The sequence below is a fragment of the Drosophila nasuta genome, chromosome 3, assembly GCF_023558535.2.
Source record: "Drosophila nasuta strain 15112-1781.00 chromosome 3, ASM2355853v1, whole genome shotgun sequence".
Classification (NCBI taxonomy): domain Eukaryota; kingdom Metazoa; phylum Arthropoda; class Insecta; order Diptera; family Drosophilidae; genus Drosophila; species Drosophila nasuta.
Window position 1 is genome coordinate 12,530,491 of NC_083457.1, and position 26,911 is coordinate 12,557,401.

Consider the following 26,911-nt stretch of genomic DNA (forward strand, 5'->3'; position numbering starts at 1 on the left):
AAAATACGGTACAAAATGTTCATAGCTTTATTTTCAATGTATTGTAATGTTAAAGTACCACAAATGAGTTAGAATGGCGGTCTGTCTATGCCACATTCGTCTGGTTTCTTGAAGACCAGGGCATAAGTGAGCACGGGATGAACATTGGCTTCTGCTGATGCCGTCGAGAGCAGCGAATGTGTTGATGGACTTTCCATAAATAACATTTCGCCATCAAATTTGCTCCAACGTCCACGTTTCAACTGCTCCTTCACGTACATCAATTGTGTATTGATCTATTTGGAATGCATTGTGAATGCTGTAAACAATTAAAATAGTATGCCAACATACCATGGGCACCAGCAGAGGAGTGTGGCAGCAATTGAAGAAATCGGCAATAAACTGTCGAATGTTTTCGGGCTTCGCATTAATCACCTGGTGCATTATAACGCGTATAATTGCCCGTATCTGAAATGATCATAAAATGGCAAATAAACTAGGTTAAATGAAGCGCGCAAATATATTTTTGGGATGGTTAAAAATAAAATCAATTGATTATATTCGTTGTGTTTACTAGTTATTAAATTAGTGCCTACTGAACAAAACATTAAAAATTTAAATTTAATTACGTGCGTGTATTCTGTGAATGTGGGTCATATGTGTGGAACGCATGTAGTTTACATTGTGTATTCCAGTTGGAGTGTGGAAGTCTTTCATACCTCTGGATGCTCGCTCAAATACGCCCAGTTGCCCTTGCGCAGTTGCTTCTGTATGCGAGGCAAGGTGCTGTAATGTCTTATGGCATTGGTATCCCATTTACCCAGATCCAAGATCTTCGATGATTGACAATGACCTTGCTTATTCATATTTGTATTTTTTTAAATTTTTTATCACAAGAATTTTGTTTAGTTAAGGTTGTCAGCTTGTATAAAATTGAGTAAAAATGAATTTTAAATCAATGTGATTATAAAACAACATTTTTGTGTACAATGTATATAGATAAACACATTGCGAGAAAATCAATATCAATATCTGTTCTCTATTTACTCATTACACTTAATATTTGGCTGAGGGCAAGCACCAAACTTGATTATACCTTGAATTCGGACTCAAGTTGTTTGGAACACTTGTCGATAAACAAACAACAAATTGAATACCAAATCGCTATAAAACCGACGAAAATTAATTCAAACTATATAGTACAATTGTCTCAGCTTAGCAACAATTACATCATGAAATACTCTCTAGTGTTCATCATCGCTGTCTTTTCCATCATTGTGATGGCCAATGCAAAAACAACGCACAAGAAAACCTCATCAACGTCAACTTCAACGTCGACAACAACAACTGCGGCTCCGGTTAAATTGAAGCTCTGCTGGGCGGGAAACAACTGGTGCAACTTGTCTGGATCAACCAGAACTCAAAGATGTAAACCCTTCTTTGGAATCTGGAAATGCTATTATTACTAAAGAAAATGATTACAAGAAATAAAGTACATTTAATGCAAATAATCTACATTTCTTAGTTTCAAATAGTAGTTTTTGGAAACAAATATATTTTACTATTCATTCTGGACTTTTGAATAAAGTAACTTTTACTCTTAAAACACTATTCTTAAATAGACATTCATCTCATCATAATGTGCACATTATTATAACTATTTAAAACGTAATAATTACAATTTCGGAGCAACAATCATTTATCAAATGATATGTGTGGCCTCCTCTTCAGAATCGCTTTGATCTGCAAGAGATTAAGATTAGCATTTAATTAAATGTGTTAATTGGAAAGACAAGGAATGATTTAAGCATACTTTGTTTTTTGGCCGCAGCTTGTTTTTTGCCAGCTTTGTTCTTTCCCCGATTTGGCTTCGATTTAGTAGCCTTGGTGTTCTTCGCTGCGTTTTCTTTAGCAACAATTTGTTCAGTATTTTGCTGCTCTTGTGTGACATCATTTCCTTCTGGCAGCCAGCTGCTGTCATCCTTGACAGCTGGTTTCTGACCGACTTGCGACTGCTCTTCAATTGTCATCTTCTCAGGCCTTTGCTCAGACTCTGCTCTGCTGGCTTGGCTTTGTTGCACTGCATCCACTTCCATCGGTTGCTCTTGCTCCATCAAACGTTTGAAGCTGAATTTGCTGGACGAGCCGTCAAGTAGATCAATCAAACCGGCCACATGCTTGGATTGCTGCCGTTTATCCATATCTAGCTCCAATGCTTTGCGCACGAACTGCACGAGAGCTTTTGATCTTCTGGCGGCGCTGTGTGCGCATTGCATGATGGTGCGTACATTGGTGGGTGCAGTGCCACCCGCATTGAGTGTGCACAGCTCTTGGTATGAATTGAAGCTCAAGACAATGATAGAATCGGCAGCATTCTCCTCCAACAGCGTGGGATCAACCAGCGGCTGTGGAGTACTTTTGTACACACAATACGTAACGCTGACGGGATAATGCAGAAAGAGTAGCGGCATGAGTTCCCGTTCCCTTTCGCTATACGTGCGGATTTGATCGTCAATATACGAGACATCGGGACGTCGAAAGTGCATCAATGCTGCCAGCGTTGCAATTGTGCTAGCATCTGCAAAGTATAACAATAAATCACAATTGTGCTATAAGTATGAAGTGAACTAGTGCTCACCATAAAGATTGCCATCATGATTGAGCACGTTGATGTCCACACGCACACACCACACATGCTGCTCAACGGCAATGCATAACGACTCCAGATCCAGGCAGCGGGAACTACGAAATGTTCGTTCCAACAGTGAATTGAGTGTCAGGGAGCGCTGATCGTACGTCGCTTGTGCTTCGTCGAGATATGACACTCCTTTGATGTCCACATTCAAGTGCAGCGTGCCTTCGTTGGGTCGTGCACTCGTTGGCGTGCCGATATCATAACTGACTTGCGCCAACACCATTGTGTCACCCATAGACGCTGTGACTGTGCCCCACTCGGCGCCAAAGTTGAGTTTTACATCGCGAAATTCACTAGTTTTGCGGCCATCGAAGCGCGTGTTTTGTTTCGCAGCACTCTGTACAAAGACACGTTCGGGTTTGGATTTACCCGGTTCAAATAAATTGGCGTTCATAAACATTGCGAGCAATCAATTGTCGTTTTTGTTTTGTGCCGGCATTTAAAAACGTGCTTCAATCAGGGCCGCACAAGCACAATCATAACTTTCGATAGTGCAATCGTATGCATTGAAACTTATCGAAGCACGGCATTCATGATATTGAAAATCATTTTATTATTTTCTTTTATATATAAAATTAAACAAAAAGGAAAAAACTCAACACATATATGTATAATAAATAATTCATAATTTAAATTTATTTATTAAAGTAATATGAATAGTTGAGATATAAATTCATAAACATTAAAAACCATCATAATTACAATATTTGCGTACTTAAAAAAATATCGTTGGTTGGCCTTAAAAGTAATCGATAGTTCTATTTTGCTATCAACATTTTTTCACCTCTTGCGGTCACACTGTTACGAGCAATTGATACAATTGGACAAAGATTTACACAAATCTTTTTAAGCAGGAAACATGAATTAATTAACAGATTAATTAGCACAAATTGTAACAAAGTTCAGCCACCGTTCAACATAGAATCCATTGCCGCATTAAAAAATGGTAAGTGATAGCGCAAAGCCAACAAAAACAGATCGTCAGTGTGGCGTGCCCGGAAAAATGGAATGTGCATAATAATTGGACCAAAAATAGATTTGACCCAAAAATGGTTACATATGAACAAAAATCACACGTTGTCGCATGCTAATAAATGTTAATGTGTTTTTATATAGGCTGTTTTAGGAGCCCAATTGGTTATCACGCTGGTGATGGTCAGCGTCATTCAGAAGCTAAGTCCACATTATTCTTTCGCCAAATGGATATTATGCCGCACTGGGCTCGTTCGCTATCTGCATCCCACGGATGACGAGCTGCGCACTAAAGGTGGCGTGCCCAAGGATCGACCCGCCAAGGGGAAACATAAGCAGAATGGCATTAGTAATGGCGCAGGATCCCAGCAATTTCATGTGCCCCGGAGCATAGAAGTGGAGCTGGAGACGTCGCCAGTGCTGGAACGCGATGTGATTCATTTGCGTTACTTTACCGAATACCAATGGCTAGTGGATTTCAGCGTCTATGCCGGCATCGTTTATGTGTGCTCGGAAGTCTTTCACTATTTCTATCCGTTGAAGCAGGAAATCAATCTGAGCATGGTGTGGTGTCTGCTAGTCATATTCTTTGCATTGAAATTACTGTCTTCCCTTACTGTGTTGTACTTCCAAAGTGAAGAATCAATCGGCGAGCGTTCCATGGTGATAGTTGCTTGTCTGGTTTATTTATTGATTGCCATGATTGTACTCATCATCGATGAACGTATACTAGAAACGGGCTTAGAAGATGCCTACACCAGCTTCAATGCAAGCGCCTCCAAGTTCCTAACCGAACAGGGTCTGCCCTCATCGTAAGTATATATTTTTGTGTTTTATTTCATATATCATAGGATTTTTGATTTTTGCAGCGGACCCGCCTCGAAAATTGTTGTCAAGTTCTTTTTGGCTTTGAGTTGCGGTCTCTTGGGCTCGCTGTTCACGTTTCCTGGTCTGCGAATGGCCAAAATGCATTGGGATTCCCTTAAATACTGTCGCGGCAATCGCATATTGCAGGTGCTATTGAATCTCAGCTTTATACTGCCCTTCATCTTAGTCATATTGTGGATTCGACCAATTAGTCGTGACTATTTGACGGTGCGCGTTTTCGAGGGCATGCAACAGCCACTGTGAGTAATACTAGTAATGAGATGAAGGATCATATTTGCTAATCACTGTATGGCTGTGTTAACTTTCCCTTCCTGCAGATTAAAGCCCCATGTTTTCGAAACCTTGCGTCTGTTGCTGGTTGTGTTTGTGGTGATTGTGCGATTCGCATTGATGCCCATCTATCTGCAGTCGTACCTGAATTTGGCCTATGACAAGATACTCGATTTGCGCAAGGAAGCTGGTCGAATCACCAATGTCGAGTTTCAAAAGAAGGCAAGCTCAACGTGAACTCCAAAATGATGCGTCTGCTAAATTCAAACTAAATTCAAAATTCCGCAGATATCCTCAATCTTCTACTATCTTTGTGTGGTAACCTTGCAGTTTGCTGCCCCGCTCATCTTGTGCCTCTATTTGACGCTGATGTATAAGAGTCTCGGTGGATTCAGTTGGGCCGGCATATTTAAAGAGAGTGTTGTCTTGCAGCACGAATGCGCTGCCGATTCGGATGTGGCGGCTACGTTGCCAAGTGCCGCCGAAGCTCTGGAAGCCAATGTCGAACAGGAATTCAATATTTTAGAGTCGGCACAGTCGTTGCAGGCTTCATTTACTAGTCTAAAAAATGTAAGAACTTGAGAATTCAATACTTTTACAATCTTATATTATTTTACAATACTTTTAGGTGTTCTCTACGGAAGTGTATAAGGGATTTCTGGGTTTTGCCACCTGGTGGAGTTACTTTACCCTCTTTGCCACTTCATCGCTGGGCATCGTCTATCAGTCGTATTTCAATAAGACCTAATTGAAGCCATTAAAAGTCAAATTCACACCAAAGGCACCACCCATATACATATAGTACTAAATTAATCTAGAATTCATGTTTCTCCTGAACTCGTTGATATTGTTTTTGATAGTCAAACCTTAGCTCTGTTGATCTAATTGGTTTTTTCTACGTACGCTGTACTATTTGTAAATAATAATAATTTATATATGAACATTTGTTTACTAAGTTTTTAGTAAACATATTTTTAATCACTCACAAGTAAATACTTCAAATTTACTCATTGCGTGTTTTTTGTTGTTTTCAACATCGTTGAGGTTTTAAGTCACGCTGACCTTTAATAGTGTCTTATAACAGACGCTGTTAACTACCAGCTGCTTTTATCTTTAACAGTGTTTTGGTTTGAACTGCCGCTGTTAAATATAACATAATCAACTACCCTTTAACAGTGTTGTGGTTTTACCTCTCTGTAATTTATTATCAGCTACCCTTATCATCAACATTGTTGTGGTTTTAGTTGCCAGTGTAAAGTTAGACATTATTTCCAATTTGAAAACACCATTTATTAAACCTTAAAGGTTGTCTTTAAAAGTTGAAACAAATAACAAATCAAGGGGAATCGTTTGATAATGACCTGCTATTAGTAAGCTAAATTCCATTCATATATTAGTATATGCATAAAGTTAAATGTATATATATGTAATATAACCATTAAGTGTCCCATTTAGATTTTAGCAATACCAATCACACCGCAACCAATGCGTGCGCCAGCATTGCCAGTTGTCTTGCTCAACTCGTGGCCACCCTTGCCAAGATCATCGGCATCCGCATGGACCACAACAGTGCGTCCAATGATGCTGTTCTCGCCAAAGAGAGTTATCTGGCTGTCCGTGATATCGACCGCAGTGGGACCGTCGCCGCTGGCCGTGATGTTGCCCAAATCGCCCAAGTGGCGCTCACCGTCTGTGGGTGCACCGTGCTCCTTCTTGTGAGGGTTGAAATGGGGTCCTGATGACATGCATCCGTTGGTGTTGTCGCCAAACTCATGCACGTGGAATCCATGCAGACCTTGCGCCAGACCAGTAACTTCTCCCGTTACTTTAACGGGTGTACCAGACGACTGAAATTGAAATAGATCAAGGAGAGAGTGAGAGAGAGATATACGAGGTATCAGATAAAGCTCTGGACAAATTTGATAAGCAAAACTAGGTGTAATCATGACTACAGAATGCTACTCATTTATAAATGTGTGTGTATGTGAAGCCGCAACAAGTGCGCATTGTTGTTTTGATTATATAATTCTGCATTTGTTAAATGACACAGCACAATATATCTAAGTAGCCAATTGAAATTCAAGTAGCAGCGCAACAACAACACATCTCACATATGTACATACATATGTATGTGTGTTAGCTTTTAGAGAGCTGTGTGGTGCGGTGTGAACGCCGGCACTTTGACCTTAGCAATTGCTGTCTGCCATATTTTTTTTCTTTGCATCTTGTTTTCTTCTGTACTAGCGGTAACTTACCTCCTGTTCGAAGAAAACGGTGCCCTTGGCATCGCCATTAATAACGCAAACAGCTTTGACCACCATTATTGACTTTTAGCTACTGAAAGCAGAGTTTAAGTTATAACACGAGAAACTTGTAGAACTTTTCGATCGAACAACTCGGTCGGTTTGGGAATGCAGTGTGGCAGCAAGTTCAGTTTCCAAAATATGCCATTTAATGCCAAACATTTGCAATGAATGAATGTCACCTGGCTACACTGTATATCGTTAATTGGTATATTTGGAAATGGCGCGTAATCTTATAGAGCTTTCGATACATTGTAATTTATTTTAACGGTTTTCAATAAACTATATTAAATTACTTACAAATCATGTAGAGACTTATTTGAGTACTTAAATACAAAACTTTGCGAGTTATGGGTTAATATATCCAATAATAAGTTCTATTCAAATTATCTTTCTAAATTATCATGTGTTATCGATTAAGTTTTTGTGTGTTCTTCAACACTTTTAATGTGCGTAAAAACAAAGAGAAAAGTCAGCTGCAAAATTGCCAAATCAGAGTTTATTTTATGACTGCCGGTTTGGTAATAAATACATAAATTATTTCTCGCGATTATTTCTTACTTATCTCAGCGATTGCTTATCGCTTTATTTGTTCAAGAATCAACGCTTATAGATTAGTGGAGAAAACTGGCGCACAAATTCAGTACATCGTTCAAAACCATCATGACACAAGCGGCCACAACGCAAAAATTATCGAAATTGCGCGAGCTGATGCAGCGCGCCGCGACTGCACCAGAAGCATCAGGAATATGCGCATATGTGGTGCCCTCGGATGACGCCCACCAGAGCGAATATCAGTGTGCACACGATGAACGACGTGCCTTCATTAGCGGCTTTACGGGATCGGCGGGAACGGCGGTCATAACGAATGATAAGGCACTGCTCTGGACGGATGGACGGTATTATCAGCAGGCGGAGAAGGAGCTCGATAGTAATTGGACTTTGATGCGAGATGGATTGGCCACAACTCCATCGATTGGCGCCTGGCTGGGCAAGAATTTGGCCAAGGGCAGCGCTGTTGGCGTTGATCCACGTCTTTTCTCCTTCCGATTGGGCAAGACCATAGAGAAGGACTTGAATGCAGCAGAATGCAATTTGGTGGGCATCGAACGCAACTTGATTGATGATGTTTGGGGTGAAGATCAACCGGCTCGCACCTCAAACAAAATCATAACGCTGCAGCTGCGCTTCTCTGGCAAAACGATCGCCCAAAAATGGGATGAAGTTCGTCAGCAGATGACGGTGCAAAATGCTAGTGCTCTTATCGTTAGTGCTCTGGACGAGATCGCTTGGTTTTTTGAATTTGCGTGGCTCCGACATCGATTATAATCCAGTATTTTTCGCCTACATGATCATTACCCATGACGATGTTGTGCTCTTCGTGGATGGCCAAAAATTGCCGGATAACATCAAGGAGCATCTAAGCGAAAACAATGTGCAGATCACCGTACAGCCCTACGAGGCTATTGGTGATGGTGTCCGGGAAAATTGCTTCTAATGCCAAGGGCAAAATATGGATATCATCGACAAGCAGTTTGTATTTGAATTCGCTAGTACCAAAGTCATTGCGGCATCAGGAGATCACGCCCATTGCTTTGCTCAAGGCAATTAAAAACCAGCAGGAGATCGAAGGATTCATTAATAGCCATATACGCGATGGTGTTGCACTATGCCAGTACTTTGCCTGGCTGGAGGATGCTGTGCAGAAAGGTCAGCCGGTAGATGAGATGTCCGGTGCCGACAAATTGGAATCGTTTCGCAAGACCAAGGATCATTACATGGGCCTCAGCTTTACCACAATTAGTTCATCGGGTCCAAATGGTTCGGTGATTCACTATCACCCGGCAAAGGAGACCAATCGTCCAATCAACGATAAAGAGGTTTACTTATGCGATTCGGGCGCTCAGTATTTAGATGGCACAACCGATGTAACAAGAACCCTACACTTTGGCCAACCTACGGACTTTCAAAAGGAGACTTACACCCGTGTGCTAAAGGGTCAATTGGCACTCGGTTCGACGGTATTTCCCACCAAGATTAAGGGTCAAGTTTTAGATGTACTGGCTAGAAAATCTCTATGGGACATTGGCTTGGACTACGGTCATGGAACTGGTCATGGTGTTGGGCATTTCCTCAATGTCCACGAGGGTCCAATGGGAGTTGGTTTCCGTCTAATGCCCGACGATCCTGGCCTTCAACAAAACATGTTTATATCAAACGAACCTGGATTTTACAAGGATGGCGAGTTTGGCATTCGCATAGAGGACATTGTACAAATTGTGCCTGCCCAGGTGAAGTACAATTTTGCTGATCGCGGTGCACTCACTTTTAAGACAGTTACCATGTGCCCCAAGCAAACAAAGATGATTATTAAGGATCTGCTTACCGAACAGGAGATTAAATTGCTTAATGATTATCATAAGTTGGTTTGGGAGACACTTTCTCCGCTCTTGTCGCAGGATGCCTTCACTCTAAATTGGCTTCAAAAAGAAACCAAAGCCTTATAATAATCATTATTCATCTATGAATTTTATCATTTAATATTTGTATTGCAGAAACACAATGTTCAGTAACCGAATTTGTTTAATCTGATTAAATCATATATTACATTATTAAAACCGACTTTTTTAGGAGGGAAGATTTTAATATCTAAAAGATTGGTGTTACAGGTAAAATGTTTTAGATAGGTTTTAAAAACATGGTTTTAGCAATGTTTGAGATGACGCGATGTGTATTATTTTTGTGAGTATATGGTAATATTTTGCAAAAACCCATCAATGTTTTTAGTAGGCACATTTTATTATAGTAAAGTATAGTAATAAAATTATATACATACACTGTAAATTTAATCTGAAATGTTTTTTGCAATTTAAAAGTATGTAGAACACTTATCGCTTAGTAATATATTTAAATATTTATGGGCTCATATTATAGTCAATAAAATTACAAAATACATTATTATAATGGTATAATAATAGTATTTCCAGAGCCTGAGAATGGTTGGTATTTTTTCATAGTATTTCCTTCGGCTACAACGATATAAGCTAGTATTTATTTGTGGACCGTATGGTATCATTCATCATTAGCGTCGCGGTCACACTGCAGTGGCAGATGTTCGGAGCACGCAATTTGTAAAAAGAATATTTTATTTTCATCTATATTTACTTAAAAATGCAATTAATCTTAAAATCGCGTCGTAACACATAAACTATGCTATACAGTGTTAATTAGCATTCACAAATATATCTAAATTGTGAATGCGTAAATAGTGTGTGAAAGAAGAAAGTGCATCAAATGCGCGCGCATTTTTTTCTCTTGCCGCCGCATCGTTTTGTGAAAAGTGCCACATTTCAAAAGGTAAATGCCCATTGAATCCTGATTAACTTTGGATTCAATTGCGGTCAATTCACATGAGAAAGTAACTAATACTGTTATACAATTATTGTGCCAGCTTTGCACTAAGCCTCGCCCATTGTACTAAAGCGAGCCTGTACCAAAAAATCTAATTTTAACATCATATGTATGAATGTTTTTTAATCGCATTGCAGTTGAACCTTAGCAGTTGAAAAATAATGGAACCATTAACCTCCTTGAATACAGCGCATAAAATAAACAACAGCTACGATTCGGAGCCATCAACGGGCAGCGGGGTAAGTTCGTATTAGCTAATTATAAATAGAAAAGTGTTAAAGAGTCATGTTTTATGTGCTGCAGTCTTCGCTCAGTGAAAACAATGAGGGCCCAATATCTGACGAGGAGAATATGAATCTACCATATCTGCTGAAGCCAAAACCATTGAGCAATGACAATGCCACCAAATTGAGTTTGCTTGGCAGCCAGGAGTCGCAATTTCGTGGCTTTGGTGACAGTCCCTATGGCCAAGTTAATAAGCGTCTTTACGGCTCGCAACTGCAGAACTTAAAGTTGCCCGAAACGAATAGCAACCAAACAGTTGCTGCTGCCCCAGCGAAACAAAAATCATCGCCAGGCATGGTTGTCTTTCCTCGCTTCTACAATAGCATTCTTGAAGAGAATAGTTGCAATGCCGTCGACATGGCAGCTACATCTGCGCAAACAGAAGCAGAAGCGGTTGCTGCGCCAACGGACAGCTTGTCCTTCAATGGCAAAATCAAAAGTCTGACTGAGATGCCAAGCAGTTCTCACATATCCATTGCAACGATCTCCTCAGAGACTGTTCCCCAACAACAAGAACAACAATCACAACAGCAGCAACAAGAACAGCTGTCGGAATCATTTATATTTAAGAAGATCAACAACGAACGCTCGCCAGATTTGTTTGCCGACAGCGATGATGATGATGACGATGACCAGACGGACAAGGGTCTGGGCACAACGCTGGAGGATTTACCCGAAGCCCTCGAGGAGAGCCAATGCGTAAGCGAAGCGCCCACAACAAGTCGCAATGCCAGCGCACGTTACTCACTGACAGCACCAACGGAATCTAGTTTTGTGTGCGATGAGCAGACGCAAGATGTGCAACTGACGAGTGGCGATCCACGCGCTCTTTTTCTAGAGAACTGCCGACGGGAACGTGAGCTCTACAGGCGTATACGTCGCTGTCTGCAGGGTGTGCGTCCGCCACCCACAGTGACCATACCGGACACCGATGTCATCAGTGCTGTAGTCAGCATGAAATCCAAAGTGATCAACTTTCTGGTCAGCAGTGAGACCAATGTCGGCGATGCAACACCAGCATCCAGCATTGAGGATAGTGGCATCTGTGCCACATCTTCGCTGTTCAAGCCTACGCATAGTCTGGTCGAGGCCCAGAACATGAGCTGGCGCGAGGTGCTGGGTGTACGTCATCACGGGCTGAGGTAAGATCATCAAACAACTTCAATTGTGACAATGTAACAAATAACCTAATTCACCATTGCAGCTTCAACTTGAATAAAGCTGCCGAGCAAAATGAATACCTCAGTCTGTCGGTGGTGGAACGTTATGTGGGCGCTGAGACGGCCACTTCCTATGTGCGTTCACCATCCAGTGCCAAGAAGCGCAACATGCGTATGAAGTGAGTATTGTGATTGGCTCTCAACGTCACTGAGCAGCTAAACTGATACTTTTTCTTTGCAGAATGCTCACTCAGTCGCCAGGCAATCGCCTTAGTCATTTAGCCAAGCGACGAGCCATCTTCTCCTCGGCCAATTTGGCGACAAACTCAATTAAACTGAACAGCTCCATAGGGCCGCAAATACTTCTGGATAAAAAGTAAATATAGCTCGCATTTATTATATATTAACTTAACATATATTAACCATAATCATACAATCAACAGAAAAGATCGTAATAAGCGCAAAGCAACACCAAAACGTAAAACGCCCGGCAGCAAAAAGAAAGGTATAATATAATGAAATGTAAGTTGTGAAAACAATCCATATTAAATGTTGAATATTTGCAGCTCGAAAAACTCCGTCCTCTTCAGCACGCAAGCGTCTGTTTCGCACTGATCTCATCAAGCCAGGACCATCGCGTGAAACCTCGAAGCGCGCCCTATTCCAAAGTCCAGCCAAGTCACTGCAACAACAGCAGCAGCTGTTGTTCCCGCCCAAGCCCCTGTTCAAGCCAGAGATTGCCAATCGCGTGGAGAGATCGAAGCGTGCACTTTTCTCGCCCGACAATGGTTGCCAGCAAAGCACTCCCAGCAGTGCCACTTGCGTTAGCAATCAGCTGGAATCGCTTCTCAAGCGTAAACGCAATGCCCGCGACGATGAAGATGCTGCTGAGCTGGCCAGTCAGAGTAGCAAATTGTTCCGCGCTGGCAGCGCCTTTGGCAGCGGTCTCACGCCACGCGCTCTCAAGATCAAGAGTCAAAGCTTTTGCATTGGAGCAGGTTCCTCCACAACATCGCAACAAAATGTTGCTGCCAACATGCAGCCATCACCATTTGCCAACACACCGCGACTAAGCCATGGTCTGAGTGGCAGCAGCAGCACTTTGGCCTCCAGCACAACACCGACGATCAGTAAACTGCATCGCGCACATTCTGAAATGAGTGCCACACCTCAGAGCGCCATGACAGACAATCAACGGAAGGTACGCTTTGAATTTTCCATAATATACAGTCTTAAAATATTAACATTTTACTGTATTTTTATGTAGAAACTGCTGTGGGCCGTTTCCCAGGCGCTACAGGAAAAGAAAATATCTGCGAAGCATGAGAATTTCCGGCAACATGCGGCGGACTTGGCGCGTATTGTTAAACGCATCTTTCAAGAATTTTACCTGGGACACACAACCAGCAACAGTGAAACATTGCTTCGGTTAGTATTGGAATTATTCGTACTCTTTTATTACCTGTTTATAACTTTGTTTAACTTATGCAGGCTAGCCAAGAAGTATGCGTTTAGCGTGATAGCGGGCAAGCAGCCTGATGACATCTACCTGCAGGCACGTAGTCAGGAGAGTGAAACCAAGCTGCAATCGAGTGCACGACTCTCAGGCTACATTGGACCCGAGGAGTTTGCACAACGAAAGCTGCTGTTGTCGCAGAACTCATCGCACTCGCTATCGCAAATGTCGCTTACGCACAGCAAGACTGATGGATCAATGCAGAATTTATTCGGCAGCGAGAACTCTATCGATTCATTCGGTTTCAGTCAAATGAGTCAAGGAGCTGCAACCTCAAATTCTGCTACGCAATCCAGTTTAATGGAACGCATTTCAGAGGATCTTTTTAGCAAGCAACTGCCCATCCAGCCAAATTCGTCATTGCAGAACAGCTCGTCGAAGAGCAATTTGGGCGGATTGGCGCTGAGAGAGAATGTGCACTGCGAGCAGCGAAGATCGGCACAAAAGAACTTCACGGGCAAGGATCAGCGAAACATCAGTCCGTACTTTGGTGGCGGCAGCAACAGCAACGGATCTGGGCGCAAGTTGCCCGTCACAGCAACTGTTGTTAGCGGCGAGTCCAGCGCTAAAGCGAAGCGCCAAATATCGTTTGATAGCTAAAAGTTTTTTTTAATTTGATTATTTTTATTTCTTTATTGGTAAAAGTACCAGGATCATAAACTATTTATTTTTACAAAATGTTCCAAATTTCACGGATTGTTTTTAGCGTAATTTATTGAAATTTCCGGTACTTTAATCAAATGGAAATAGAGGACGACTACACACACAACATTAACTTAAAACACATATGATTTGCAATATTTTTCGCTGAAGTAAAAGGTAACAAATGAAATGATTTAATACTACTACTAATTGATGCTAAATGTAGGTTGAACAATTTACTGGCCGCGCTTAGAATGATAAAAATAAATTGTAAATGGAATAGCATACTATAAAAATAAAGATTCACTCAATAGTAACCACTGCGATTAATGTAACGTTTTACCAAGTTGAATGAGACTATGTGGAAGGCCAAGGCGACCAGCAAAAGACTGACACAGTCTATCCAATAGGTGTATTCGGCGGTGCGGAAGGAGGCCTGTTGGAGCACCTCCAAGCCGCTCTTGACACAGGGGTGCTCGTCGTTGACGGGACAATCTGTCGAGAGAGCAGTTTTAGAAAGCAAAATTTGATTATGATGTAGTGATCTCACCTATGTTGTCAATGTCAATCCAGTAATTGTACATTAATGCCTCGTTTGAGTAGAAGAAAAGCGAGAAGTACTTGAGCACGGGCACCGAATCGACATTCATGTAGGTGCCGCCAAAGATGAGAAAGATCAGATCGAAGGGCGCAGCACACTCCGATGCCATTTTGTCGGTCTCAAAAAGGCTGGAGAGAAAAACGCCATAGCCGACGGCGGCAATCGCCGACAGACTCATCAGAAAGCCCATGGTTACGTAGAGAAGAAATCCACGTGTATAATAAATGGATGCATAGATCACCGACAAAAACATGTAGCCCTTGAAGAAAGCCGCCGGCACAAAGGACACAACTAAAGCCACATAATAGGCGGACAGACTGTATGTGCCCTCGCCCACTTCTCTTCTGATGATGGGCAATGAATATGGAAAAATGTACGTGACGCCGTAGCTGAAGGTGAAGATCATCTCGTTGCTTAGCATGAATATGGAGCCGCCCACATCTTGGATGGTGCGTTGCGTCAGGCCACCCACACCGGAGTACATCAGAGAGAGCGTCACCGCGGTGGCCATGAAAAAGCCAAAGCCAATCAGTCCGTCCTTAATATTACGCAGATCCTCAGTCATGAAGCGTATGATCAGCAGATACACCTGATATATCCAGCGTATCTTCTTGAAGTTCTGCACATGCTTCAGATAGTCACCGCTGTAGTTCCTGGCCAGCAACCAGCTGCCAGTATAGAGACCATCCGTCTCATGCTCATACCTGATGCGAAGCATTTCGCCAGCGTTCTCCTTGCCATGGCTGTCCACTAGGGTCTTCAGATAGAAGTCGGCGGGATTACAGTTCAGTGGCAGCAGGAAGCCCATGCTGTGAGAATTATCTTATAATGAAATTCTGTATTTATTAAAAACCCGTGTTACTTACTCTGTGAAGAACTTGGCCGCTTGCTCGGTGCGACCCTGATAGATAATGCGACCGCCATCCATGAGAATGATGTGCGTGAAGAGCTCAAAGATGTCCGATGTGGGCTGGTGAATCGAACAGATGGCCGCCTTCTTCTGTGTGCCGTTGGGACTATTGTTGAGGACGCTCAACGTGGGCAGCTCCTTCATGGACTGCAGCAGACTTTCATGGGAGTTTTCCACAAATTCCATTTCGATGGAATTGCTGCCCGAGCTGTTACCATCACTGGGCGTGCCAAATGAATCCTCGCCATAGACCTTGCTCAGCGAGTGTTTTGTAATGCGTCGCCGTGTGCAGAGATGACGGAGTGTCTTGATGACGGAGTAGGCACTGAAGCTATCGAGTCCCGTGGTGGGTTCATCGCAGAACAGAAAGATGGGATCAGTGATGAGTTCCTCGGCCAAACTGAGACGCTTTCGCTCACCGCCCGACAGCTGCTGGATGCGTGTGTGTGCCGCATCCCTTAGTCCCACAGCCAAGAGAAGATCCGAGACACGCTGACGCTTCTCCGCCTTTGTGGTTTTGCGATGCATCTTAAAGTGCGACTGATTCGGAGGAGTAGACAACTTGGCGCTGTTAATGCCAAAGAGACTAAGAGGCAAAAGGGAAGTCTTACCATAAAATACAGATGCTCGTAGGCGGTAAAGGTTTTAACATTGATCTCAAACTGTGGCAGAAAGCTGGAGATGCGTGTCATCTGATCCCGTTCCATGGCCATGCCGTTTAAAACCACATCGCCGGTTAAATTACCGCGCAAACGTTGCGAAATCGCTGCCAATAATGTGGTTTTGCCCGCCCCCGATCCGCCCAAGATGGCGATGAGGTCGCCGGTTTTGAGGTGACCGCTGACTGCGAAGAGCGAGAGTAACCACATCCACATCGCACCACAATTATTTTTCAATTGGGCAATAAAATTCCACAATTCGAAGTGAACTCTTACCGTCATGTAAAATTTGAAGCTCCTGTTTCTTTTTGCACTCATTCCAGAAGCTGTAGTTGCTCTGCTCCTGGGCAGGCACATAATAGTTGAGCTGCTTCCACTCCAGGCATAGTCCCGACTGTGCACTTAAATCCTCCGCGGACATCGTAAAGATGCAGCTGCAGCTGAAGAGTTCAACGCACGACAAATAAGACTATCTCGATTTTTTGGGTTATTGTACTCGATGTGGGAACAGCATCCGATACTAATCCAACACCCACGCTTATCGCTTATCACTCTCGAGTTATTTTTATCTTATCTTTTGCACTATTTGCTTTAGCATTTTGTCTGTTTGGCTCACACGTTACATCCACTTTCAGTCCGGAGGCAGAGGGAAACCTTAAATCTGTAACTGTTCCGTCCGCTTCACAAAAGTGCCGCTCAAAACCGATCCGAGAGGGCAGACAACGAACCGTTCGCGACAACGAATCGACGGCAACTGTGGCATGTCGTTGATGGCAACGTGGTTTTCTACCCCCAGCTGCATTTGGCCCGTAAGTAACATTAAACTGTTGACCGCATTTTGGTTTTAGCAGCTAATTGTCGCTTATCAATTCACATTTATAGAATTCCGACCAGATGCACCATTGACTCTTGACTACCTCAGCGGCAAACAAACAAAGACGGAGGAGCCTTCTTCTCTCTGTCTCGCGCTGTCTAAGCTCACACAACCCAGACCCATTGAAGAAGTGTCTGGCTAGGCGGAGACAGAGCAGTCTTGTTGTTTACAATTCAATTAAATCATGTCACTAACGTGCTCACAGTCTGAAGGCCAATACACCGCTAAAGAAAATGGGAATAGAGTAGAACTAATAGACAATCGCATAATCGCACAGATCATATTGTGGTAAATTTAATCTATTTGTAGTAGCAGGTGAAGTAGTAGTATTCGAATTAATAAATAATGACTGCGCTATCTCTGTTCAGTAATTATCCTCATATACATCATCTAATTATCTCTCTAGTTTAAGACCTAGGTTAGTACTCACTAAATACTTTTGAAATTACATAATTGCACCTTATCCTCACGGTTTATCGCCTGCTTAATTACCTCTTTGGATTTGTCTATAGAGAAATTCTTTAGCTTGTTTAATTCAATTCAAAATTATTCGTATAGAATCGTAAATTTTACTGTGTTTTTGACCTGATTTCATGATACTGCAAATTATTTGCGCTGAACCAAAAATAGGGAATTAAACTCTTAAATTGTCAGAGATTGTGACAGTACAGTAAATTTAGACTATAACGAATTTACATAATCTGAAGCAAATTATTAATTGCATCTGTGAAACTTCTTATTAGAATATGAAGGTATCAAAGTATAACAACATAGTATTTAATTTGAGTATTCAAACTTTATTCATGCTTGGCATGTTCATTAGTAATAGATGCTCAGCACCTTGTGGAATGGAATATACTCCAATTCGGCGGCGTGCTCACGTCTGTAATCCCAAAGATACTGATCAATTAAAATGGAATTCACACTCCGTGTGTCCACCTCTGGATGTTTTTCCTTAAGGATAGTCAGCACAGCATCCTTGACTTCTTCGATGATGTAAATGGAGGCGCCTCTTATTTCAACCTCCATGGCATCGCCGTTCTGCAGTATGGTATCCTTCTTAAGCAGTTCCAGCAATTCTGGTGTGTACTCCAAACTGCCAAAGTGCACTAAGACCTGAGGAACGCGATAATCCGCAAACATGGTTACTTTTTCGATGTCCTCGAAGTATCCAAGTCCTTCGCCACAATAACATGACCACAAGTCACCGACAAGGATTTGAGCACGCTTCAAAATCGAAACACGTTCGCCAGCAAATTCAGCTTGATCCCTGAAACAGGGAAACTCATCCACAATGAGTTGCAGCAACTTTACGGCTGAATTGTTGGCTTCCTTCACCACATTCTCAAAGCGTCCCTGCCACTTGGTCAGCAGACACTCGCCCACCTGATGAAGGCACTCCAAACGCTTCTCTAGCAAGGGAATCTGTGTGGTAGCATCATCCGGACGAAAGATCTTCTCCAGCGTTGCCAAGTCGATTTTAGCATAAAACTCGGGATTCGTTATATCCAAGCCATCCTTCATGGCGCGATTTATAGCTGCGCACAGGGCAAAGTAGCCGGTGTATCCATTCACCTTGTACTTGGTGTAGTTATCTAAAATGTGTATATTATAAATATATGTTATGATAACTTAGGTATTACGAAACTCACGTGGCGTCCAGAAGCAAAAGTTGAGGGTGTCCACAATGAAAATCCAATTGGCGGCATAATCATCATTGGGCGACGGATGAAGCTCATGCTGTGAGAAATTGGCCACAGCAATGCGCTTATCTATCGTTTGTAGAGTTCAAAAGAGATAAATTAAAACATGTGATGTGTTTATTTTGTTATTCACTTACCAAGAACGCCACTAACAATCTCTTCAACAAGACGCTCAATGCCGGAGGGCAATACTTTTAAATATTTCGCATGGCGCACAATGTGCTCGCCGGATTCTCGGGGATTTAGAGTGGTGCTCATTTTGCTTATCTTGGAAAGTGTTCGTTTAATTAGACTGGCTCCTCTCATATCGATAATTTGATGCTTCCGTTGATCAACGCTGAAGTGATGTTGTAAAATCGAATTAGTTTTCCCTCGAGTTTATTAAATAATTTAAATAAAACGAGCAAATTAAGGTTTTTAGTTAAATTTTCTATCACATTTTAGTTGTACATTTTATTATTTGTATAAATAGTTGGCTGTTGAAAATTCATATTTTAAATTGTGCGCTCAATGTTGCATTTTTGTTGTGGTAATCGATATACAACTTAATTTGAGATACAATATTATCATTAACTTATAGACTTTTATATTATCAATTTAGGTTTACTTTAAACATAAAACTTACTTTCGCTGCTAGTATAATATAATACATTGCTTTAAATAAATGCAGATATTTAATTATAGTTGTTAATATATTAAGTAAATACATTTTCAAATTGTGCGCAAATGTTATCGATAAGTACGGCATCCAATATCATAAATGAGTTGGCAGCTCTTTCTGATGCTGCGCAAAACTGAAACGCAAAATGCTCACTTTAACCGAATGTTAATTCCAGTATAACTGGCATACGTTAACAGCGAAATTCAAATGTGATATACCAACAATGTTACTCTGCGGGATTTAGAGTAAAAATTACGCAATGGCGCCAAATGCAGAGTTTTTGAAATATTCTTGTTGGTTGTGTCGCTTGTAGTACCTGATAGACAGGGTGTGCGTGTAATTTTGATGAGCATGCATATCTAACGAACTCAGCTGCCAACTAACTCTTTCCCATTGTGGAAGGTTAATTGTCAACGACATGACAGGCGAACCGTAGTAAGCTTCATATCCTTGCTTTATGACACGCGTAATTCGAGTCAAAATATGCAATTAAACAAAAACTTCTTGACTGTAAAAATATTTGCATAACTTGAGCAAACAAATGTCGGGGTGTCACGTCCTCACAAGACAATGCTAAGTTGTTGTTGAACTTGTCATTATAAGCTCTCTCTCTCGCTCTCTGTCACACACACACATACACATCACGCATATTCGTCTACGCTTCCAACAAACTAACGCAAGGGGGTTGCGCTGGTACTTTACGCTAAAGTGTAGATTAATAGCTTGGGTGTTGAGTGTGAGGATTGCGAAGGTTTTGGGAGAATGTGGGGAGGGTGTCTCGGTGTCGCTCTGACAGAAAATCAGCGCTCGTAAAATTTACGTAAAATTCATTAAGCGCAACAAAAGACGCCAACAAAAACAGGTTGCAGCAGCCAAAATGGGGCGTGCTCTGCTGACGGCAACACACAGACATTGACACTGACACTCACATACACATACACATACGCACGCATATAATCATTTAGACAAAGCCTCGCATAGTTGATAAGGCGCGTCCTCATCTCGTGATGTTGCCGCTGCTGCTGCTGTTGATGGCAATGGTTGCTGGGATTCATGCGAGTCTAAGGCGAAGCTGTCAAGTGGAGCAAGCAAAACCCGTCAAGCGCCACTGAAAGCAACAAATTTTTGTCATTTCAAAGGATATGGCGCGCTTGCTGTTGCACCACGCCATAATCATCATCTTCAACATTATAACGAAAATAGTCCCTTGCCACATTCAGCTGTTGCGCGACGAGCCGCAACTTTGGAGCACCACAGTTCCTTAAGTGGCTCGCTCATATCCTTGCTTCCAATCACAGTGACTGACAGATTAGCGTGTTAACATTCTGCTGGTACAATGATTGTTTAAACTTTAAAGCATTGACCCAAACTGCCGCATAGACCGATGTTCTAGTCCAGAATAAAATACGGGCACAAACTCAAATAAAGCAAAATGGCGGCATGGGGAGTAAAACGCATTACAACATGTTGCGGTCGTGTGTGAGTGTGTGTGTATGTGTGGGCGATGTTCTGTGGTATGTAATGAGTTTTACGCGGTAGAGCCGTAGGTTACACCCCGTCTATGCTTTTCCTGACAATTTTTGTTCGGCGCTCAATTTATAGAGCCGATAAGCCGACCTGTGTTATGTGCGCTAATGCCGGTAATTAACGTCTTTTGTCAACTGATTTCAGCGGCTCTCGGCTCCATTGTTTGGTTTATTTTCGCTCAGGTGCGCACACTGATGAAAATGCACGACTGTGTTGCATATTTCTGCATGCAGTGTGTATACACTGCTATTTAGCTGGCAAATATGAATAGTTATTGCACGCCTATCGATATTTTAATCGAAGTTTTTATGATCGGATTGTGCGCCCGTAATATAATTGAGGTTATTTTTTTAATTGAAGTTCATTATTAATTTTATTATCTTTAGTCAAACTTAAGGTAAAATGCAGTCTGCTTAATTCATAATGAGTTTAACACCGATGCTCAACGCAGAGTTGCAGGTTGCAGTTCACTGGCAATATGCACACACTTTTATTTATGAGCAAAATATGGACAGCACTTGCATGTCTATCGATATTTTGCAACGATTTTTTGGTGATCGGGCTTGTGAAAAGCTTTTGCGCGTGCGTAATTACGTATTTTTTTATTAAGGTAAAGTAAATTTGTAAAGTTATAGTGGTTAAACGACAAACCTAACGATAATTAAATTAGTGAATATCTTTAAGCGAAAAAAGTCAAACAGCCGGATGCGGTATTCCTAGTCACCATTATTCTGAAGCTCTTGCACGCAAAAATGTTTGCTTGAAGTACAATTGGTAAATTTCATCAGAGGTAAGTAAAAACATATTTGATAGGTGTACGACTAATGATTGTATATCTCTATGATTCATATAATAGATATGCTAGTGTAATTGCCAAATAAATACCATGCAAACTGACCGCAAATCAATTCCCATCCCTGGTGCTTTCTTCGAACTATCATGCAAATGTCAGAGAAAGTATTGCACCCGAAATACAAAAGTACACAGTAACTGTACAAATCAACCGCAATACAAATAAAACAAAAACCAAAAAAAGAAAACTAAAGTGACTGGAGGGAAGCATAAAATGTTACGGGCAAAGCGCTTTCATGTCAACCATAAAAATAGCAGACGCATAAAAAATTAATAAGCAACGATGGCAGCCAATAGCCACTGGCCAAGCAGACAATGTGGACAGTGGGCGGTGACCATTGTGTTGTGTCTTGTGCTGTCCTTTTGCTTTTGCTTTTGCCACGCTTTCGTCCTTTACCCCTTCACCCGGCCACGGGGCAACAACGGCTACCGCTTAACGGAGCGAGACACATCATTAATGCATAATTCAAGCGTTTGGCAGTTTTCTCCTTTCAATATTCAATTTGAATGCCGCCTGAAGCGAAACAGTTTTGTTGTGTCCTGCATACTCTTTTTATTGTGCTCTTTTTTTTGGCATACCCTGTAAAACAATGCTATCGTAAATAGTATCACATTGAGTGGCAAATTGCATTTATATATTGCTCACAGGGTATCTTCTGGTGCTGCATTAAGCTTTTGCAGTTTTTCTGTTTTTGTTTTCTTAGTTTTCGTGCTTCGCTTTCATGCTTGCTTATTTATTTTCTTTGTGTAGCGCTGCTGATCGTTTTCCCCTCTAGCTTCAACGCCAGCTCCATCACTATGTTCGACTCCAACTGCGTGTACCTGCTGCATTATTCAGAGGATTCGATTTACAGCAAGAACACAAAATGCATGATAAACTGTTTGAAGTGTATTGAGACGATGGCCATTGTCTCGAGCTATAAACTCCTGGTTATCCTGTGGGGCGTCTTTAGACCCAATGAAAGGGGTAGCTGGTTACGCCCCACTTTCTATTTGGCGTGTCATTGTGTTGCATGCGTTTTGTTGTTTATTAAATATAAATGATTGTCACTTGCGGCATGTCCTCGATGTATGTACTCAATCCTCAAACGAATAGTTGATGGAGGCGATGATTGCTGAAATTTCATTGAACAAGTGCCTCGAGGACGAACATGACCCTCACTGAGAACAATGGTCCTTATTGCGATTTCTTGTACCCACCTTCAAAGCATGTGTACTTTTGTTGTGCTGCAATTGCTTGCAACTTGGCTGACACTTGGGCGCCACTTTGACATCGCTATTGCTATTGCTCTAGCTATTACTATTGCCATTGATATTGATACGACCACGTCTATTGGCCATTTGACATTTGCTCGTCATTGCACTTAGGTACATTCCCATCCACCATTCTTAGTGTTGCACTCGTAAATTGCGATGGTCATGAATGACGCTCATGACGATGATGACGATGATGACGGGCAGACGTCAGCGAAAGGCGATTTTTGAAATGATTCCCCGGATATTGACCACAAAATGCCATTAAAAAAATAATTACGAATTTTAATTGGCATTTAGTTGAGGCAAAAAATTAAGTGCCGTTCAACATAAAAACTGCTTTTATTATTGATTACTTTAACGCTTTTATTTATGGCCTCCATGCACACACACTGAGCACTCTACTATACGGCAAACAGAACTATGTGCAATCTGCAAACAGCAATGTGTATGCACAGTAAAGCGTCCATTTAATGTATTTTTATGGTCACCAGAAACGAAAGTATGATAATGCAGACATTCAGGCGGAACTTAATGAAGGTTTGAGTCAAAAGCTTTAGCTTAAAGATAAGTAAATTAGTAAATACAACTTTGTATAAAATATAATCGTAATATAACATTAGAGAAAGTTTAGCAAAAGTTTCTGTATAAATTAACAATTCAAAACAATAGCAAGAAATGAAAATAAATACCATTTCGGTATAAAATACTTTAAATAAAAAACAAATAAGTTAATTATAAATAAAAAATTTCAAACATTTCTTGGATTGATGTAAAAGTAAACAGAAATAGTTGGATAAAGAGATAAATAAATATAACTATTGTTAAGAACAAGTAAATATATATAAATTAAGAAGTCAACAAAATATAATTAATGAGATAGGAAAATATATTTTAAAATTAATAATTAATTCTCAAATTTGAATTCTAAGCCGATTTATTGAATATAGTCTACAGTCTAAGATATTTGTGCATATTGAGAATGTTCGTCATAGAATGGTATAACTATGGATATCAATAATTGCTCATCCGTGAATGTGTCTACAACTATTTGTATATATGTATATATTTGTTATACAGTTCGGGATAAACGGCTGAATCCGCTGAACCCGTTGCGAAGTGCTTGTTGTTAGTCTGCTGTGTGTTTGTTGGACACTTAAAAATCAATTAATGACTGTAGGGTGCTCGTAAAAATTGATATAGACTGTATTGAGTAATGAGCTCATAATTGATTTTCATTCAAAGAACCTGAACGGGCAATGAGCGTATAATCTAGTTAAGATTCAAATGCTTTCAATTCAATGAAAGCTGAAAGTGCATTATGCCATTTTGATTAATATCGCTGCTAATGTTAGTGTTAATGCTTAAACATTTTACTGATTAAAAATTTGGTTTGTTTTTAATTTGTTCCGAAATATTTCAATTTAGATTTGGAAATAATGGATTTATGTGCTAGATTTTTGGTACTGACATTAAAAACTAGAGTATATAGTGAAGTACTTTTTCGATAGCCTTCGGTATATTTTAGTATTTTTTGGTAATTCATTTTGAATAGTATTGCACTGTATTGCTTTTATTTAAAATGGGTGACAAGTGTCTTACAGTTGAGCACTCTCGACTGTAGCTTTCTCACTTGCTCTCGCTGCAAATGTTCCAAGTTACCTTGTTACAAGTTCCCTTGTAAATATCCCTTCTCATATTTCTACAAATGTGTACACATATAGACATATAAATTAATATACTAATCACATTATTTGGGTTAAAGTTTCTATTTAAAATAACTTAATTTTATTCAATACAGAATAATTTTCTTATAATGACTATTATGTATGTTATTTCTATATTTAGAATTATTTACCAATTCTATTATTTCCATATCTATATTATTATAATAAGATTTATTTTACACCGTAATCTATTACTTCTTCACTACAAATATAATTCATATTTTGAATGTAGATTATGTTATTTCTATATTTAATATTAGAATTATTTACCAATTCTATTATTTCCATATCTTTATTATTATAATAAGATTTATTTTACACCACAATCTATTTCTTCATCACAACAAATAGAATTCATATCTTGAATGTAGATTATGTTATATCTATATTTATTATTATAATTATTTACCAATTATTCTATTATTTGCATATCTATATTATTATAATAAGATTTATTTTACACCATAATCTATTTCTTCATCACAACAAATAGAATTCATATCTTGAATGTAGATTAAACTTGATTCATATCTTTGGTGGCTGTTGTTATTGTGGTTGTAGCTGTTGTTTTGTTCACTTGTTAATACCAATTAAACCAAATAGTTTACATTTAATGATATGAAAACTGCGACAACTGCAATTGCAGCTTTCGGTGTGCCTCAAAATAGTGTGGCAACATGGCAGCATTGCTGCAGCAACAGCAACAACAACAACGATAACAGCAAGAAGAGGAATTGTGCTCGCCGCCGTGTTTGTTCGCGTGCACAATGTACACTAATTGTGGTGTGTATTAAATAAACTACAATTGCAAATGGCGCATTTCATTTCAGCAGTTGAGCAGCGGACATCCAGCGAGGGGGGAACGCGGTGGCAATCACAAAGGACACTGCCACATAGTTTGTTATTATTTGCAGTTGCATTACAAGCAATTGTTATTGTCGTTGTCGGTGCTGCTGTTGCTGTTGCTGCTGCTGACACAGAACCCGTACTTTACATTGCTGCCATTTCCGCTGCGGGCGCATTTTTCTGTGTAATTGCAAATGGCTGCCAGTTGTGGGCGCCATTGTGCATTGCATGATGGCCAACTGAGGATATGCAACATGTAATGCAATGTGCTCTTAATGTGCGACAATTAAATTGAATTTTTGTGGCTTCATTTTTTGGCAGTTGCTGCCGGCGTCACCGCGATACGAAATCAAATGCATCTAAGTCTATTGAACAGATGCCAGCAGATGTGGCATGCTGCAGCTGCAGCTGCCAGTGGCAGCTTCTGTGTGTTTGCATGTGATGTGGCACACATACACATACATATGTATGCCATAATCATATTTAACAGTTTCTCGGAATATTCGTGCAACTGCAACCTCAATTGCAATTGCTGCTGGCTGGCTGGCTGGCTGGCCAGTTGCCACCAGGCGGCTTTATGTTATGTGTGTGTGTTGCATCGTTCTCTCTTCGTGGCATCCACACAAATGTGTCGGCAATGTCGGCAACGTTGGCTGTTTGCTTGCAAAACCACAAATTAAGCAGAGAAATCCTTGCCATGCATGCAACCGATGGCGCCGCATCATGTCGACGAAAGCAACAAAAAAAAAGCACTCATACACTCACGTGTGGAGAAGAAAGAAGTGAACGCGCCACACAAACATGCAACAACCAACCACAATGTTATGGCTGCAGCGTGTGGCGGCGAGGCGTGGCAGGTCTGCTGCAGCGCCAGATAAATGCCCGTTGCCACACAGTTCCTCCCTTCCCCCGTCTCAGCACTGTGTTCGTGCCTCACCTGGCAGAGCAAAGCACAGTCGAGCACTCACGTCAGCGCTCGTGCGTTTATTTGCCGTTTCCGCTTCCGTTTGTCGTCGCTGACGTTGTTGTTGTTGTTGTTGCCATCAGCTTCATCGTCATCGTCATCGTTGTTACTTCAACTCGAGTTGCTGTTGTTGTTGCGGTCAATTTCAATGCTCCCATTGCGCGTTAATAAGTCGCTGTTCTTGCTGTTGCTGCTGTAAATGACACAGAAAT

At 41.0% G+C, this 26,911-nt stretch overlaps 8 protein-coding genes across 8 annotated transcripts; 3 read left to right on the plus strand and 5 right to left on the minus strand.

Annotated features, from left to right (window-relative positions):
* Window positions 1-13: 13 nt before the first annotated feature.
* LOC132788762 (uncharacterized) lies at window positions 14-930 on the minus strand. The gene is made up of 3 exons (XM_060796321.1): window positions 699-930; window positions 331-447; window positions 14-275 (listed from the first exon to the last, which is right to left on the minus strand). Exons 1-3 carry the CDS (start codon window positions 843-845, stop codon window positions 69-71), a joined length of 471 nt encoding a protein of 156 aa, XP_060652304.1. The 5' UTR covers window positions 846-930; the 3' UTR covers window positions 14-68.
* Window positions 931-1,517: 587 nt separating this feature from the next.
* On the minus strand, window positions 1,518-3,154 carry LOC132788761 (uncharacterized). The gene is made up of 3 exons (XM_060796320.1): window positions 2,618-3,154; window positions 1,793-2,557; window positions 1,518-1,722 (listed from the first exon to the last, which is right to left on the minus strand). The coding sequence occupies exons 1-3, from the start codon at window positions 3,072-3,074 to the stop codon at window positions 1,682-1,684; spliced, it is 1,263 nt and encodes a 420-aa protein (XP_060652303.1). The 5' UTR covers window positions 3,075-3,154; the 3' UTR covers window positions 1,518-1,681.
* A 302-nt stretch (window positions 3,155-3,456) lies between these two features.
* On the plus strand, window positions 3,457-6,357 carry LOC132793713 (transmembrane protein 161B). Its single transcript, XM_060803767.1, has 6 exons — window positions 3,457-3,620; window positions 3,791-4,458; window positions 4,516-4,773; window positions 4,852-5,026; window positions 5,093-5,374; window positions 5,433-6,357. The coding sequence occupies exons 1-6, from the start codon at window positions 3,618-3,620 to the stop codon at window positions 5,550-5,552; spliced, it is 1,506 nt and encodes a 501-aa protein (XP_060659750.1). The 5' UTR covers window positions 3,457-3,617; the 3' UTR covers window positions 5,553-6,357.
* Window positions 6,070-7,223, minus strand: LOC132793715 (superoxide dismutase [Cu-Zn]). Its single transcript, XM_060803768.1, has 2 exons — window positions 7,060-7,223; window positions 6,070-6,651 (listed from the first exon to the last, which is right to left on the minus strand). Exons 1-2 carry the CDS (start codon window positions 7,123-7,125, stop codon window positions 6,256-6,258), a joined length of 462 nt encoding a protein of 153 aa, XP_060659751.1. The 5' UTR covers window positions 7,126-7,223; the 3' UTR covers window positions 6,070-6,255.
* A 334-nt stretch (window positions 7,224-7,557) lies between these two features.
* Window positions 7,558-9,710, plus strand: LOC132793712 (xaa-Pro aminopeptidase ApepP). Its single transcript, XM_060803766.1, is given in 3 exon segments — window positions 7,558-8,400; window positions 8,402-8,587; window positions 8,589-9,710. Coding segments are annotated over 3 exon segments (1,842 nt in total). The 5' UTR covers window positions 7,558-7,770; the 3' UTR covers window positions 9,615-9,710.
* Window positions 9,711-10,195: 485 nt separating this feature from the next.
* On the plus strand, window positions 10,196-14,495 carry LOC132793710 (uncharacterized). The gene is made up of 9 exons (XM_060803764.1): window positions 10,196-10,464; window positions 10,656-10,757; window positions 10,822-11,945; window positions 12,008-12,142; window positions 12,205-12,339; window positions 12,407-12,468; window positions 12,530-13,164; window positions 13,231-13,391; window positions 13,455-14,495. Exons 2-9 carry the CDS (start codon window positions 10,680-10,682, stop codon window positions 14,077-14,079), a joined length of 2,955 nt encoding a protein of 984 aa, XP_060659747.1. The 5' UTR covers window positions 10,196-10,464; window positions 10,656-10,679; the 3' UTR covers window positions 14,080-14,495.
* LOC132793711 (protein brown) lies at window positions 14,424-17,058 on the minus strand. Its single transcript, XM_060803765.1, has 5 exons — window positions 16,568-17,058; window positions 16,244-16,476; window positions 15,589-16,172; window positions 14,672-15,531; window positions 14,424-14,616 (listed from the first exon to the last, which is right to left on the minus strand). The coding sequence occupies exons 1-5, from the start codon at window positions 16,710-16,712 to the stop codon at window positions 14,429-14,431; spliced, it is 2,010 nt and encodes a 669-aa protein (XP_060659748.1). The 5' UTR covers window positions 16,713-17,058; the 3' UTR covers window positions 14,424-14,428.
* An 885-nt stretch (window positions 17,059-17,943) lies between these two features.
* Window positions 17,944-19,178, minus strand: LOC132789793 (queuosine 5'-phosphate N-glycosylase/hydrolase). Its single transcript, XM_060798056.1, has 3 exons — window positions 19,006-19,178; window positions 18,818-18,937; window positions 17,944-18,760 (listed from the first exon to the last, which is right to left on the minus strand). The coding sequence occupies exons 1-3, from the start codon at window positions 19,172-19,174 to the stop codon at window positions 17,985-17,987; spliced, it is 1,065 nt and encodes a 354-aa protein (XP_060654039.1). The 5' UTR covers window positions 19,175-19,178; the 3' UTR covers window positions 17,944-17,984.
* Window positions 19,179-26,911: the final 7,733 nt, after the last annotated feature.

What these genes read in the sequence shown, in the direction of transcription:
- LOC132788762 (XM_060796321.1), bottom strand. Translation starts at nt 845, where the DNA reads ATGAATAAGCAAGGTCATTGTCAATCATCGAAGATCTTGGATCTGGGT. An exon ending in ATTTGAGCGAGCATCCAGAG is followed by an intron (nt 448 to 698) that starts GTATGAAAGACT and finishes TGATCATTTCAG; the next exon opens with ATACGGGCAATTATACGCGT. An exon ending in CTCCTCTGCTGGTGCCCATG is followed by an intron (nt 276 to 330) that starts GTATGTTGGCAT and finishes CATTCCAAATAG; the next exon opens with ATCAATACACAATTGATGTA.
- LOC132788761 (XM_060796320.1), bottom strand. Translation starts at nt 3,074, where the DNA reads ATGTTTATGAACGCCAATTTATTTGAACCGGGTAAATCCAAACCCGAA. An exon ending in TCATGATGGCAATCTTTATG is followed by an intron (nt 2,558 to 2,617) that starts GTGAGCACTAGT and finishes TATACTTTGCAG; the next exon opens with ATGCTAGCACAATTGCAACG. An exon ending in AGCTGCGGCCAAAAAACAAA is followed by an intron (nt 1,723 to 1,792) that starts GTATGCTTAAAT and finishes AATCTCTTGCAG; the next exon opens with ATCAAAGCGATTCTGAAGAG.
- LOC132793713 (XM_060803767.1), top strand. An exon ending in GAACAGGGTCTGCCCTCATC is followed by an intron (nt 4,459 to 4,515) that starts GTAAGTATATAT and finishes TGATTTTTGCAG; the next exon opens with CGGACCCGCCTCGAAAATTG. An exon ending in GAGGGCATGCAACAGCCACT is followed by an intron (nt 4,774 to 4,851) that starts GTGAGTAATACT and finishes CCCTTCCTGCAG; the next exon opens with ATTAAAGCCCCATGTTTTCG.
- LOC132793715 (XM_060803768.1), bottom strand. Translation starts at nt 7,125, where the DNA reads ATGGTGGTCAAAGCTGTTTGCGTTATTAATGGCGATGCCAAGGGCACC. An exon ending in CCGTTTTCTTCGAACAGGAG is followed by an intron (nt 6,652 to 7,059) that starts GTAAGTTACCGC and finishes TTTCAATTTCAG; the next exon opens with TCGTCTGGTACACCCGTTAA.
- LOC132793710 (XM_060803764.1), top strand. Translation starts at nt 10,680, where the DNA reads ATGGAACCATTAACCTCCTTGAATACAGCGCATAAAATAAACAACAGC. An exon ending in AGCCATCAACGGGCAGCGGG is followed by an intron (nt 10,758 to 10,821) that starts GTAAGTTCGTAT and finishes TATGTGCTGCAG; the next exon opens with TCTTCGCTCAGTGAAAACAA. An exon ending in GTACGTCATCACGGGCTGAG is followed by an intron (nt 11,946 to 12,007) that starts GTAAGATCATCA and finishes TCACCATTGCAG; the next exon opens with CTTCAACTTGAATAAAGCTG.
- LOC132793711 (XM_060803765.1), bottom strand. Translation starts at nt 16,712, where the DNA reads ATGTCCGCGGAGGATTTAAGTGCACAGTCGGGACTATGCCTGGAGTGG. An exon ending in GCTTCAAATTTTACATGACG is followed by an intron (nt 16,477 to 16,567) that starts GTAAGAGTTCAC and finishes CGCTCTTCGCAG; the next exon opens with TCAGCGGTCACCTCAAAACC. An exon ending in GATTGACATTGACAACATAG is followed by an intron (nt 14,617 to 14,671) that starts GTGAGATCACTA and finishes CTCTCTCGACAG; the next exon opens with ATTGTCCCGTCAACGACGAG.
- LOC132789793 (XM_060798056.1), bottom strand. Translation starts at nt 19,174, where the DNA reads ATGAGAGGAGCCAGTCTAATTAAACGAACACTTTCCAAGATAAGCAAA. An exon ending in GATTGTTAGTGGCGTTCTTG is followed by an intron (nt 18,938 to 19,005) that starts GTAAGTGAATAA and finishes TACAAACGATAG; the next exon opens with ATAAGCGCATTGCTGTGGCC. An exon ending in CTTTTGCTTCTGGACGCCAC is followed by an intron (nt 18,761 to 18,817) that starts GTGAGTTTCGTA and finishes TACACATTTTAG; the next exon opens with ATAACTACACCAAGTACAAG.